Source organism: Hyaena hyaena, unplaced genomic scaffold, assembly GCF_003009895.1.
Source record: "Hyaena hyaena isolate Hyena2069 unplaced genomic scaffold, ASM300989v1 scaffold_172, whole genome shotgun sequence".
In the NCBI taxonomy this organism is placed as follows: domain Eukaryota; kingdom Metazoa; phylum Chordata; class Mammalia; order Carnivora; family Hyaenidae; genus Hyaena; species Hyaena hyaena.
The window spans coordinates 461,219-476,056 of NW_024080804.1; the positions used below are offsets into that span (position 1 = coordinate 461,219).

The 14,838-nt window shown below is 40.3% G+C and overlaps 1 protein-coding gene and 1 long non-coding RNA gene across 7 annotated transcripts in view; one reads left to right on the plus strand and one right to left on the minus strand.

Annotated features, from left to right (window-relative positions):
• The window catches only part of LOC120237136, a 34,982-nt gene that overhangs the window by 11,953 nt on the left and 8,191 nt on the right, over positions 1-14,838 (plus strand). For both annotated transcript variants that reach the window (XR_005529865.1, XR_005529866.1), the window contains exons 2-4: positions 3,548-3,692; positions 6,149-6,231; positions 6,976-7,239. This is a non-coding gene — a long non-coding RNA (uncharacterized LOC120237136). The remainder of the gene's footprint in view (positions 1-3,547; positions 3,693-6,148; positions 6,232-6,975; positions 7,240-14,838) is intronic.
• ITPR1 (inositol 1,4,5-trisphosphate receptor type 1) overlaps positions 7,373-14,838 on the minus strand; it is a 330,213-nt gene continuing 322,747 nt past the window's right edge. For all 5 annotated transcript variants that reach the window (XM_039240300.1, XM_039240303.1, XM_039240301.1 and 2 more), the window contains one exon: positions 7,373-8,698. In XM_039240300.1, the coding sequence (XP_039096231.1) occupies positions 8,612-8,698 (87 nt within the window). In that variant the 3' untranslated portion in view covers positions 7,373-8,611. The remainder of the gene's footprint in view (positions 8,699-14,838) is intronic.

The window sequence follows — 14,838 nt, forward strand, 5'->3', positions numbered from 1 at the left end:
TGGCTCAGGTCATGATCTCACAGTTTGTAGCTTCAAGCCCAGCGTTGGGTTCCGTGCAAACAGCTTGGAGCCTGGAGCCTGTTTCAGATTCTGTGGAATTTCTGCCCCTTCCCCATTCATGCTCTGTCTCTCTGTCTCTCTGTCTCTCTCTCAAAAGTAAGTAAACATTAAAAAAGAAAGCTGCAAAATCTTGGACCTGGCCCTTTTACCCACCCCACCCCCCAACTAGTTTTTTACAAATTTTTCAGTCAAGTTTACTAAGGTACAATTTACCTGTTTTAATGGTTCTATGAAATTTGAAAAGCTTATGTAGTCATGTAACAACCAACACATGGAAGATTCTTCCGTCACCTAATATATTTTCCCTAGTGTCCCTTTGTAATAAATCTCCTTCTCATACTTCCTGTATACAGCAACCACTGATCCTGATTTCTGTCCCTGTCGTTTTGCTGTTTCCAGAATGTCATATACCTGGACTGACACAGGAATGTAGCCTTTTGGTTTTTTTTTTTTTTTTTAATTTATTTTCAGGAGAGAGAGAGAGAGAGAGTGAGCGTGAGCAGGGGAGGATCAGAGAGAGAGGGAGATACAGACTCTGAAATAGGCTCCAGGCTCTGGGCTGGCTGTCAGCACGGAGCCCGACGCGGGTCTCGAACCCACGAACCGCGAGATCATGACCTAAGCGAAAGTCGGACGCTTAACCAACCAAGCCACCCAGGCGCCCCAGGAATGTAGCCTTTTGAATATGACTTCATTTATTTAACATAATTCTTTTGAGACTCGTTCATGTTGTATGTATGTTCATATGTAAATGAACCATAATTCTTTGTTACCTAAAATGGCCATAATTTCCTTCTATTACCTAAATTGTGCTCTGTCGCTTCTGGGATAATCTGAGAACTGCTGCAGTCCATGGGTTGTGGAGGAAGTGTGTCTTATAGGGTTCTTAGACACGGGGGTTTGGCGGAGAGAGGAGTGTGGGAGCACACGTGAGTCTGTATTTATACCTTCATGGAGACCACACAATCACTTTAACCTGTTAGAATTTGAAAGAAGGGAGAGATGGGGTTACTTGATTAGGGGGAGCAGTGGAAGTTGGTTTAGAGTTGTGAAGAGGGACTGTTGGAGCCAAAGCATTAGGATAAATGGGCTAGTTGTAGGATTAAAGGATCAGTTAGCAGCAGCAGGAGTAGGGACTGATAGTTTGTTCTAAATATAACTCCCTTTGGGCCACTGCTAGATAGTCCTTCTTTATTGAAAGACTCCTAATTGGCCTGGGCTCCGAAACCATCAAGCAGATTTGTGAAGATTTGCAAAGAAAATTTTCCCCCATCAATGTTTTGAGCCCCTGTGTTAGATACCTATGATTCAGAAATGAACTAGTGCAGCCCTGACCCTTAAGAACTTTTACTTTCCTTTGTGTCTCTTAGGATTTGTATCTGGTGTGTGGAGATCTTCCCCCAAACAGGTGGGCAGGGGAGAAGTGGAGGCCCCAGCACCTTATGAGCCGGCCTGCACCTAGTGCGGTGAAGCAGGGGCATGGAGAAGAGTGTGTCTGTGATCTGCCCTGGATTCCCAGTTCTGATGTTGTAGTTTGGCCATATTGCTTGACCTTTCTGTACTGATTATTTTTCTTCTATAAGATAGGGATGTACAGGAAGGAAAAAAGGCTATTTTAAAATTCCGTTATTTTTTAAAAAAATATAATTTATTGCCAAATTGGCTAACATACAGCATATACAGTGTGCTCTTGGTTTTGCGGGTAGATTCCCATGGTTCATCACTTACATACAATACCTAGTGCTCCTCCCAACAAAAAATGCTATTTTAAAAAGTTAGTTGCCTTTTGAGTTGGAAGCTAAGGACAATCGATTTATAGTTTTCTTTTCTTGGGTTTTTTGTTGTGTTTTTTTTGTTTTTGTTTTTTTTAGTTTAGTCAAGGTAAAGGGCTAATTTATATAGGAGTGGTTGGGACCTGGGGGCTAAAATTGCTCTGCATAAAAAAACAATAATTTTTTGTTTTTAATTGAGGCTGGAGGGAATTTTATTTTTCTTTTGTTCCGGGCAGGAGTGGTGAGAGAGTGGGCCCTAGCAGTAGAGTAGACATGAGAAGTTGCTCCTCCAGTGGCCGAGAAGGAAGGGGGCATGAGCTTTGATGTCTGATTCTCTATTTTAAGTAGTTTCCTATTCGCTGTTATAATCTTTGTCCAGCAAAGATGTGCTTGCCTGACACCCAAATGTTTATGTGTTTTGGAGACTGAGCAGGGAGGGCTATGTCAGCATTAGGGGTGAAGTGAAATAGAAGGGAGATGATGAGAATTGGTTTGCAGTTGGGGTTTAGGATCAAAAGTAACAAGGAATCATTGAGAACTTTTTAGCACCCTCTGTAGGATCCTTGAAATTATTTTTTAAAAACAATTTTGATGTTTGTTTATCTTTGAAAGAGAGAGACAGAGACAAAGTGTGAGTGGGGGAGGGGCAGAGAGGGAGGGAGACACAGAATCCAAAGCAGGCTCCAGGCTCTGAGCTAGCTGTCAGCACAGAGCCCGACGCGGGGCTCGAACCCACGAACCGTGAGATCATGACCTGAGCTGAAGTCGGACACTTAACCGACTGAGCCACCCAGGGGGCCCGGATCCTTGAAATTATTAAGGAGAGTGCTGGGCCCCAACAGTTATGTGAGATCTGTTCTAAAATATGCATTTGAATGTTAAATGAAAGATAGTATAACTTAGGAGCATGCAGATGTCAGGGAGAATAATCTACTGACCAAGGTTGGAAGGTGTAAATGCGGATGTAGGTGAAGGCACTTCATAAAGAGGGGAAACACGTGATCATACAGAAGATAAAAACTCTTTCCTTGAAGAATATTTTGAAAAGTCAGATTTGAATTCAACACTGATCATGAATATTAAGAGTAATTATCTGGAAGTCATGAGCTATGATAGTTTTTTTTTTTTTTTTTTCTGTGTAAATTCGGTTCAGACTGGTAGTTAAAACACCATTTGGATGTTAGAGATACAGTTTGAGAAAATGGCTCAGTATGACCCCAGTGTTTCATGTTAAGACGTGAGAATTTAGGATCCCATGGTATTATCAGGCCCATTGAGTAGGAACAGAAAGCAGCTTTGGTCATTTAATATTTAGCTGAGACTATGGATAGGTATGAGAAAAAGGAAGTGATTATGTTGCAAAGGAACAGGAAACAGCATGTGTCGGATATATACTAGACACTCGACATACATTGTTTTTAATGTTCGTTCTTGTCCAAAGAAGTAAAGTGGTGACACATCCATTCTTTAGATGGGGGTTGGGGGGAGGTGACAATTACACCGATTTAAGGATTTGCTCAGAGTCATAGCGCTGAAGTGGTAGAGTTGCTGCGAAGACTCTGACCAACGTCAAGGTCCTTGTTGTGTTCATCCCACCGTCCCCATGTGGGCTCCGAATAAATTTGTGCTTAGCCTCCAAGCCTTGTGTGCTTCGGGGCTCCTTGTCCCAGTTTCACACCACGTCTCCATCGTTTTCTTCCTGAGAACGTTTACAGAACGCTTCTGACAAGACTTGACCAGATGCTACAGCTGACGAGCATGTGAAAAAGGCTGAAATAACTTGAGGTCTGGAGTGAACAGTTACATTCCTGGATTGTTGAAAGTTCCATTCTTTACATGGGACCAACCATCTTTGGTGAGGTAAGGACAGAAGTGCTGGCGAACTCTTTCCATTAGCGGTTCTTGCATACAGTATGCACTTCTTAGGTTGGGGGCTCTTTTTTTTGTTGTTGTTCAGAATTCACCTTAGGGGTTTTCTCAAACTCTGCATTCTTATTCTGTAGTGGTTTTTAGCTTTCTTTTTTCTTTCCAGGCTGGGTGGATGATGCAGTTTCACTTCTAGGTGTTAGGATTCTCTTTCACACTGGTTTGTCATGACCTTAAAGTATTTTAGGTTTCTCCTTTGGTAAATTTTTTTTTCTTTTTTCCTTTCTTTCTTTTTTTATTTTAATGTAGTGCCCCAGTAAGCTAGAGATTTGTTTTGCCAAATTAGTTTAAAATACCAGCACCTGGAGAATTCATATTCCATAAACATTGCTGGAGTTGACCAAATGTCAAAACTCATCAGGGATCTACCTTTTTATTTTGACAGGATTTGGGGTCCAGACTAGGCTAGTTATGGTTCTGAATTGCCTCCAGGCTGCAAGAATTGCTAATGTGGTATAGAATACCAAAGAAGGAAAAATGTTCTGATCATAATTGATTTATAGTTGCCATCATCGCTTTCCCCAATAGGTAACTGATGAGGCCTAATAGTCGTTTTGAGCTGCAACCACCCACAAAAACCACACACATGGCATTTTACTCAAAACTTTACTTTAACCACTACTTTGTGATGCAAAACTGGTGGAATTTTGGGTACTTTCTGTAAAATTGAAATCTTGATGGGGGTTTTCCAACATTCTAGTTGATTGTTAGCAACTTATCAGTATACTGAACAAGAGCACAGAAGGGTTTGCTAATAAACACCTACTTCTGTGGTGAGATAGGATGCCAGTCTATATCTGAGTATTTTCACTTGGAGGAAGCCACGTTCATTGAGAGAACAGATTCTCCTTTTGAAAAACGCAGCTAAGTAAGAGATATTGACATGAGACCTATAGTTGTAAAAAAGAGATTTTAGGAGTTTCTTTGCCACAGTTTTCAGTCGACACAGTATTCATATTCAATACTTTCTAATTTGTAGATCCCTTTGTAAAAGAGATGTGAAAAGAAAAGCAAATCACTTGGCATTGTAGGACAAAATGCAGTGCTCCCTAAGAACTTTCTGTGAAGGGAGAACCGTTGGGGAACTGAACTCTGATGAGATACTGCAGCCCCATTCTGGAAGACAGGTAGCAAGTGGGAAGAGCACTTTCTGTGTTTACCTCTGTTTATTCTGGAGCTGAGTCCTTAGGCCAATTACTTTACCTAAGTCTCAGTTTCTTTTCTTCTTTTTCCTTTTTTAAAGTAATCACTTGGCCCAACATGGGGCTTGAACTCATGACCCTGAGATTAAGAGTTGCACGCTCTACTGCTTGAGCCAGCCAGGCACCCTTCCAAGTTTCAGTTTCTTATCTTTATAATTAAAGTATCACCCCTGCTGTATGGTTTGGTAGATACAGCATATTGTCTCCGGAGCCCTTGGGTATATCCTGTGTTATGTAAAGATGACTTTTATTGCCATAAAATTGACATCTTCTATCAAGCACATATTTTATTTTTTAGAATCTGTAAAAACATTCTTTTAGCAAAACCCAACTCGACTTTTAGGAGTATGTAGTTCTGCCCCTTTTGTATCTAGTAATTTTGAAGGGGTAAATTTCCATCTATGCAGCCCAGAAGTCAGCCTTAAAATAACTGTCAGTAACGTTCAGGCTGTTTCTCATTAATGCATTATCAGGCTCAGTAGGAGGATAGAGAAATCTAAAATTGAGTTTTTAACAGGTTAATTCCTTAGTTTACTGTGAAGGTCTTGATGATTTCCCACCAGCACATAAGTAAAGCTTTGTTCAGTTTGCTCCACTGCATGGACTGTGTTGCTGGTTAGTTTCCAGAAATAAAGCATGCTTGCTTTGTAACTGATGGTAGGAAATATTTAAACAGGATGCAAGACCAGTTTTTACAAGACCCCACTCAAGGAATCCATTTTCAGAAAGTACAACCAAATAAAAAAACTGGCTGAGTGAAGAACAATGAATAAGGATCGTGAACTTGGAAACAAACCAATTAAGTTGAAAAAAATTTTTAGAGAATGAAATAAAAGAAGTTGCATTTTGTACGTGTGTGGGGTGACTAGAACAGAGTTCTAAGAAAAATTTTATGGGATGGAATATCATTTAAAGCTTTAGGACCCAGCAAAGAGTAGACTCTTTATTTAGGGGGAAAGAAGGTTTATCACCATGGCTCTCTATACAGAAGCAGCAAAGGTCAAGATGCAGTAAATGTTAGAAAAGTGTAAGGGAATTTCTCAGACCCTTTGACTTAACAAATGGTTTAGTTAAGAAAATGGGCAAAATCTTGAAATTTGGGTTGGAGCTATAGCAGACTTTGACAATTAAATAAAGCCAAAAAGGCTTTCTTGTATATTAACAGTGTATTACCACATTTTTACTCAGCTTGATAACACGAGGCAACTTTGAAGGTGACTTGGACTTCGATCACTGAAATAGAAATGTTGAAAAGGAACTTCTGGAGAAAGGTAAAATCACAATTACACATCAAAGGCCATGTAAGTTTTAACTTCAGATTTTATGTTTCAATTACACTAGCTTCGTGTTCACGCCCAAACTCCAAGGGTGGGATCTATCATATAGAGGGTGGAGTGGCATTCCAATTCCACTTCTTTTCTGCTGAAGCTGGCAAATTGAATGAAGATTTATATCTTAAGTGACAGGATTCAGATGAAACATGACAAACCTGTAAAAGCTGCAACCTGGACATGTCAATGCAGAGTTTTCCGCTGAAGTGGATGGGACCAGGGAGACAAACCACACACACTGCCACGTTGTGCCGGGCAGCGTGACTGATCAAAGAGAAACCCAAGGAAAAGCACGTCCTTGTTGGCTGAAGCACACGTGGTGGGATTCGGCATAGATGGCTGTTTGGTTTACAGATTCAAGTGTGGGTCTCTCTTGGGCCTGCCTTATTATGGAACAGTTTTGTGGAGATACACTGCATGGACTGGACAATTATTCACTGTTTTTCTTAAGTTATCAAATTTATAAAGTGGAAGCATTGGTTATGAAACTAGTCATTTGTCTGGATTTTAATCCTGACCCAGTTCCCAACATTGGGTGGTACTTGCTCTTATTTACCAAAGCATAGAGAGAATTTGTAGTAAAAGCGCAACCTGGGCAGGCACCCCTGTGAGGAGGGAACAAGTCTTACCACCTTCGGATAGATGAGTTTGCTTTGTGAAACCTTTTTGACGGTCTCACTGCAGGACTCTGGCCACTGGACGTGAATGCAAGCATGCTGCAACTGTTTTACTGCTGACAGCGAGGTGAAGCCCCCTGACCCCCGCTCCCGGGAGAGAGCTCAGAAGTCAGGGGCCCCAGCGGAGCACATGCCTGACTTGTCCGGTGCCATGGCGCTTGCTGCTGGTGACAGCCTGGTTGGCCGTCACTCATCTAGAAGAGTGAATGAACATCGTATTAAGCACTCCTTGCTGTTGGTTGAAGTAGATCTCAGAGTTCTCACTAATCAGGTAAGCAACTTCTGAATTAATCTGGTAACCAAACCAGTTTTACTTTAAATTGGTCCCAAAGAAAATAGGTAATTGGAATAGCCGTTAAGACACAAAGAAATGCCAAAAGGAAAGCCACCAGTCCACCACTGCATAGTATTCTGCATCATTAAATATTTATTTTTATATATGCATTTACAAACTTGACTCATTTCACAACTCTGCTTTCAGTACATTTTTAAACTTTTTTTTGCAGAGAGATTCTCTGGTAAAATGAGATCCATGTACAAAACTAGGCGACAGATATAAAAGTTTCCTTTCATACTTTTCATCCATCAAGGAAAGAAATCATGTGACAAGGAAATAAAACCGAAACGTGGCTCTTTCATAAGAATAACATGTCAGTGTTCAACTATGAGTTCTAATGGGATAGATCATATTTCATCTTTATATGGATGTATATAGTTTAATATTTCTTAGCTACTGTAGCATGTTGTTTCAGATGAAGAAAAAGATCAACTCTACTGTTTGGACTAGATAATCTAGACACCATCAATTATTCATCTCTTTATAATGTGACACCAAAATTCACCTAGGAGATGACATTGGCCAGCAGTGTGCATTTATTCCAAACGTTGCATAAAAGGTTCCCTTTAAAAAATTCATTAACTTCACAAGCTAAAGTCTGAGCTTCTAGTTTAGCTCTCTTATTTAAAGAAATAGTTTAAATGATCAGTTCAGAAGCTTAAAGTTATCTTTGAAACTAAAGTTGCTTTTCTTAAAATGAATGCTGACTTGGAGCACTGTCACCATTAGAGGCACTAATGCCACGAGCAACGAGAAACAGTATCACCACAGGATAATTACATGGTACAAAATGCCCAGGGGCCTGAAACTCACTATTAATATGATTTTGGCAGCAGCATTTGATATTTAACCATTTATTACATAGTATTAACACACCGGCTTCAAAGATGTGCACTCCCTTTAGGACAATAAGGAGTTACAAATTTATTGTGATTGCATAATTCGTATTGCACAGTTTTATAAAAAACATAAATACTGGCTATTCTAGTTTTAAATACAAAATACATGTCATATAGTTTAAATCTATAATCTGGTTCAAGTGCAAATCAGGTGCTTTCTTTAGTCCTTCCAAAAAAGGCATTTTTAATATTTTTGGCACAAATGAAATTTCATCATGCCAACAATTCTAATTACAATACATATATCCAAACCTTTAGAGTAGCAATCATATACATACAGTATAAAACTGATTATTTACAAATGTACTAAGCATTCTGTAATCTTTGTGGGTGAATCAGAACTAATTAGCCATACCCACACTAATGATCATTAAAAAAGGTAAGTAAGATTCCTTTATTTCACTTGCTTATGCTGGTTGCTGTGGGTTGACATTCATATGAGGAGGATGTCCTAGAAGACCAATTCTTTGTTTCTGCTTCCTTTGTTCTGTCATCTGGAAAGTTAAAAAGTTTCATCATTAGACCCAGACACTTCCTGTACGTCAGATCATATATTGAACCATAGATTTACCTCTGTGGTTATGGTTTATACTGAAACCCACTTTCTACAAATAGTGTACCGTCACTAAATCAAACACAGAACTTCAAAAGGGACATCTTCCTAGGCAGAATGGGGAATTCTGTGACCTAGTCATGCAATGTGGCATTCAGAACTATTGCTTACTGTTTGTTTCATAAAGAAACAAAAATGGTAAAAGCACAGGATCCTTGATTGTTTAAAACTCCATTTCCAAATGATTTAAAGGCTCATTGGAAAATGGTGGCTCTGGATGGTGGTAACAGCACACCCAACTATCAAGACAGGGATTAGATCCATGGGTTTTAAGGTTTCCTGATTCCATTTCTCAAGGATTCCAGAGTAATTCTGGTTAGAGAGGAACAAAAAATGGTGTAGCTCATGTAGAAAGATGAGGCATGTCCTCACATGTCACTGAGATCCAGAGTGACGAAATGCCATGAACAGTACTCTGGCACTCCTGGGGGTCAGTTCTTTGTCACCCACAGACACCGCACTAAGCAGGTCAGGAAAGACCATTTCCTAAGACTGGTCAAATGAAAAAGTGCTTTCAACCCCTCAAACAAGAGGTTGTTACTATTCGTTTGGCTGCTGGACTAAACCACTTCTTGTATTGATGAGCAGCGAGCTCTGTTCCAGGTATTTTAGGGCAGATTTAGTTCTCTGCATTAACATTTTTCTTAACGCAATTAGTCCTGGCTCTGGATTTGATACTGGGCATTTACAAGGAGTGAGTATTTCCAAAAAGTAGCTTTTTAAAAAGAATTGAACTAGGTTGGTTCCAGCTAGCCTCTAAAGTTTCTCTACATGAATGACAAGTCGTTTAAGTGCTATATGCTCCATTATACTTTACAGATTCAGCTGAACAAAGAAAACCTGATTTTGACACATAGGATAAATTCCCAATTAGATTACAATGTCATCAGTAATTCATTAGTCTTACTGTCTGATACTTCACATCCTTAGATCCTCTAACCTCCCCCAAGGGATGAGGAGACAGACACACACAGACACACACACACACTCTCTCTCTCTCTCTCTTCCTCCCTCCCCTTGGTAGTTAAACTGAGAGAGGGACTCCAGTGTTAACAATCTAAAGCATTCTAAGGGATTGAGGAGTCTTGGTGGCCTCAACTCCTATTGAGGGCTACTTTATTTAAATCTATTTAAAGTTACTGAGACCTTTCAACTGTGAAAGTTGGCTATTAAAACTTTTTCTGTAATTTTTCTATAAATAACTACTTGCGAGTTACTGAGATGTTTGCATATGTGTTCATCCCTGTGGGTTAAATAAGCTTTTCTTAACTTTTCAATCTTGGTTATTCAGTCATGGTCTTAAATACAAAAGCCTCTACAACCGTATTTCCTCGAACAGACCAGTCTTCAGCTGATGGGCACACCACCCTTCCCACTTCTACAACTATCACCTGACACCTCACTGCTGGTCCTGTTCACACTTTCTAGGTTTGCCTTCCTCAGATAATGATCACATTGCCCACCCTCCCTCTTAAACCTTACAACTCCCTACTGGTGTAGGTTAGTGGCCAGATGCTTTGCTCAGGCAGTCATATTCCTGGTAATTTCAAGTACCTAGTACATAACTATCTAATTTTGTTTCCTATTTCTGTAGAATAGTGGTTCTTTAACTTTGGCAGGAGCCAGAATCACGCAGAAGGTTTGTTAAGGAAGAGATCAAAGGGCCCACAACCAGAGTTTCTGATTCAGTAGGCCTAGGGTAGGACCCATGAATTTGCATTTCTGACAAGTAACGGTTATGTTGCTGGTCTGGGACCCCACTGCTGCTCCAGAAAAACTCTCACTCGTTATCTCAGAAAGTGACCGAAGATCACCTTAGGTGTATTTTCATATTCTTGAACATCCCAAAAAAGTGTTTTGGGTACATAAATCAGTTTTCTTCAGGAAGGTTAAGATCCTGGAAAACATTCTCTACAGTTGAATACAGAGTAGGCACACAAATGTATCTGAATTCTGTTTGGATCAACCATGGCCTTTGAGACAAAATGGCTGTCCCTCAAGTGACTAATCAAGGCGAAGGAAGAGGGTAATGGCTAAAGGATTTAGCCCTGCTGAAAGTGGTCAGACTCCAATTATAATTATAAAGAAACAAAAACCAAAGCTATCTGGCCTGTAAAAAACCAAGATCAACACTCCTGGCCAGTTAAGTTTCTCTGGTCTATTAGTGCATATTCTCTCCTAACTTCGGGCTTTCTAAGCTCAGTTCTACCTGCCTACCTACATAATTCACACATAAACTGTACGTGTACGTGAGTGTATGTGTAATCTTTAAAGTGTATTATCTGTTGCTGTTGCCTTTATCAAAGCAAATGGAAGTAATGACCAAAGTGAAACATTCATTTTCTCTGAGTATTCTTTCTGGACATTTGAAACAAAATTGACTCAATAAAAACATCCATCAGAGTCTGACCTAAGGTAACCATATACACAATGGGAATACTGAAAAATCTATTTTGAATAGTGTGAAAGATCTCATTTGTGGAAGGTACATTTAAAATCCTGAAGATTCCCATCATTTAGCTGAGGATAAACCGTTGAAACAGTGCTCTTTATATGAATATAAAAACTAGTTTGAATATTAGCATTCCTTCTTTGAACTGTGTAAAACAAGAGACAAAGGATATTGCAGCTTTACAAATCAGACAGAGCCAAACATCGGAAAGATCTTCTGAAAACACTAACTGGCCTCAATGGCAGAAGGCTGGCAAGGTACAGACAGCTCACCCACAGCACGTGGACACCACGATCCGGTTTCTAACACATCTCGAGAGTCTGAAAAACTGCTTTCCTATCGCAGCAAGATCTTGGATACTCAGTCTAAACAGCCAGAAAACTCTAAAATCAGCCATGCTTCTAACAATGAGCCTAAAACACCAAGTTTAAAAAACCCAATGCAACTCTTAGACACACCGAGAGTTAACCCCTAACCTTTTGTTTCTCTCTGTTTCACCTGGTAGACTCTTCCTCAGACTTTGAAACCAAGGTCTTACAGGCCTTGTGAGAAACCTGTGAGGTTTCTGTGGCATTACTCTAATTCTCTCCCAAAGATCAGGTTGACTGAATTGCTTGCCTTCTTTCCCATTCCTCTGTTACGTACTTACTGGGTTGAATTCTAAGTTTTCTGTTTACAGTCCCACTCTAGACTGTTTAGGTGTAGAAAGAGAACAGGTTCTATTCATCTTTGTAACTCCAGAACTGAGGTCGGCACCTCGCAAATCTATTTCCTAAATGGTGGTTCAAAGAATGAACTAATTAGAACACAGCACCATTCCTGGAGCATGCCATGCGCTTTCATGCCTTTGCTCATGCTGCTTCTTTTCCTGGGATGCCCCGACTGTGTTCCTCTGCAAGCACAGAAGTCACCTACTTGTAAGACGGGAGAATCTGGAGGCTCAAGTCCTTCCTTACCGCAAGCCTCACACAGGACAAAATGCCACTTCTCCGCGCTCCCTCAAGCTGTATTCATGTCTCTTGTGGGTCATTCCGCTTTTCACACTGGGTCATACCATCAGAGGTCTATTTCCTTGTCTTTCTTGCTAGATTATAGGACCCTAGGGGGCAGTTGCTGTCTTACTCCTCTCTAGTGGTTCTGGAATAGTGTATGGAACAGAGGCACTCAGAAAAGTTTAATATTCCATTTTCCAACTGTAGGCAGTTAAACTAATCTTTTGTTATTCTCCCTTCCTTAAGCAGGTAATGTCCAGCACATAACCCTCTGGCATGAAAAGTGCCAAACATGGTCACATGCTAATGTGATCTGAGTTTTCAAGCGCTTTTTGTATTCCTAATAATAAATAAGGGTCACTGTGCCATAGGAAGCCAGTCACATTTTCAACAAAGTGAAGCCTTCTCTTGAAACTTGCTCTTTTGCATTATGAAGAAAACATGCAGAAAAAAAATGTTCGTTCTTACATCAGTTCTCCTCCTTGGAATAAGAATGTAAGAGAATCACATTTAGTATTCAGGATCTCTTGGGAGGGGAAGCTTCAAAATGAGACAGATCATTAAATAATACTTAGAATAGCAATTCTAATCAACCGCTCTCGGCAAGAGAAAACCAGGTTTTCACCTCTTTCCTTGATAAGAGCTTTGTCTTCTCAAACTGGCATTTTAGGAAAACCGTCACCAAAGAGGTCAACAGCAGTATAGGTTAAACCCAAAGACATTCACATTTAAACTATCATTGCTCCATTATGCTGCTTTTTGGACCAGAAGATTGAAAAAAATATCTAAGTGATGAAGCAATTTTTGTGTTTTCCAGCACTTTTACCAGTGAATGGTATTCTTTCATAGCCATTTTGAAAAGTAGCTATCACAGAGTTTCTTGCTCATTAATCATTCGTTGGCGTTTATTTTTTAATTCAAAAAAATTGTTTTCCTCAGAGGGCAGGAATTCTTATAATTGCCATTTAAGAACCAACTCTAACATCTCTGCATGACTTTTTATGCAGAACAATTTAAGAAACCTTGATGATTGCTATCTCACCAAATTTAATAAAATTCAAAATTTCTCAGTAAGTTGAGTCTTAAACAAATGGCTTAAAGGTCTGTTAGAAGTTACATAATCAAAAGAAATGCTGACTAATTCCTCTTTAAAGAAACACATTTCCCCAATAAAAGTAGCTGTGCTGAATTTTTTCCTGGGCACCTTTTTAAAACCTAAGCAGATCAATGCTTGTAAAGGCACTGGAGAACATATTACTGGTTTCCTCATACCTCTTTTTAGGTTATAATGTCTGCTAGAAAAAATGGTTTATATTTATTCACAGGGAAAGGGCTCTCTGAGGAGTGGGTCCAACTGCCACCTTTAAAACAGAAAATATATGGGGCACCTGGGTGGCTCAGTCAGTTCAATGTCTGACTTGGGCTCAGGTCATGATCTCGCAGTGCAAAAGTTGGAGCCCCCCTTTGGGCTCTGTGCTGACATGTCGGAGCCTGGAGCCTGCTTTGGATTCTGTGTCTCCCCCCCTCTCTGCCCCTGCCCCGCTCAAGGTCTGTGTCTGTCTCAAAAATAAACATTAAAACAATTTTTTAAACAGAAAATGTAAAAAGGGCCAAAACCAAGCAGTTTAAACCATACTGTCTTTAATGTCACTTAATGAACCCTAGGCCCTATGCAATCAAGTTTCACATATCTTGTTTCAGCTAAAATGTAGGTTTATTAGAAATAATTCTACCTCGGCTTTTAACATGCCAAGTTTCTGCTAGGCACAGCTGTGTGAAATGGCAATGCCACACCGTTTGAGTGTGTGGTGCAGCTTCTGAAACTTTAAAGGCTTTAAAAAGAAAAAAAAAAAAAGTATGAATCTAAACAGTCAACCTGAAAGGCAAACAGGGTACAGTGACAAAACAAATGAAAGCAAAAATACATGTGACATACAAAAATCACACCCAGTCGGGAGGATCGGGAGCTCTGGCCTCCGCACTGTCCTGGAGAGCTGGGGGGCCTCCTGTGAGCCTCCTGGGCACCTCAGTGCCCTCGTCAGTACAAGGAGGGGTGGGGGATGGGACAGCCTTGTTCCTGGAGGCCTTCCTTCACCTCTGACGACACCTGCTAATTCCTCGGTCCACCGCACACCTGTGACCACTTTAAGGGGAGCTGTACAGTTTCTTAAAGGCTGTATTAGGTCGATTTCTGTAAGGTTTCTATTTACAACAGCTGATGTGACTAAGGTGCTCGTAGCCACTGGTCTCTCAAAAGGGAGACAGGAACTAAAGCACTGCTGGGTGTGTTAACAAGTTCACCTCGCTCTTGAGGGGGGCCAAGGCGGGCCAAGGGAAGCACACGCCACAGCCAGTGCGGGTCTCTGGAGTAACTGTCAGGTGTGTCATAGAACAGGGGAAAAGCTTATAAAAGAGAAAGCAAAGGAATCTACTTAGATCTTCATTAGTTTTAGTCATTTAGGTTATTCATTTTAGGTGCTATAGACAGCCTTCACCAACAAGCCTTTCTGTTGTCATTAGTCTTTGTTATTTGCATCTTAATACAAGCGAAGAACTTTGAGGACAAATGGTGTCTGG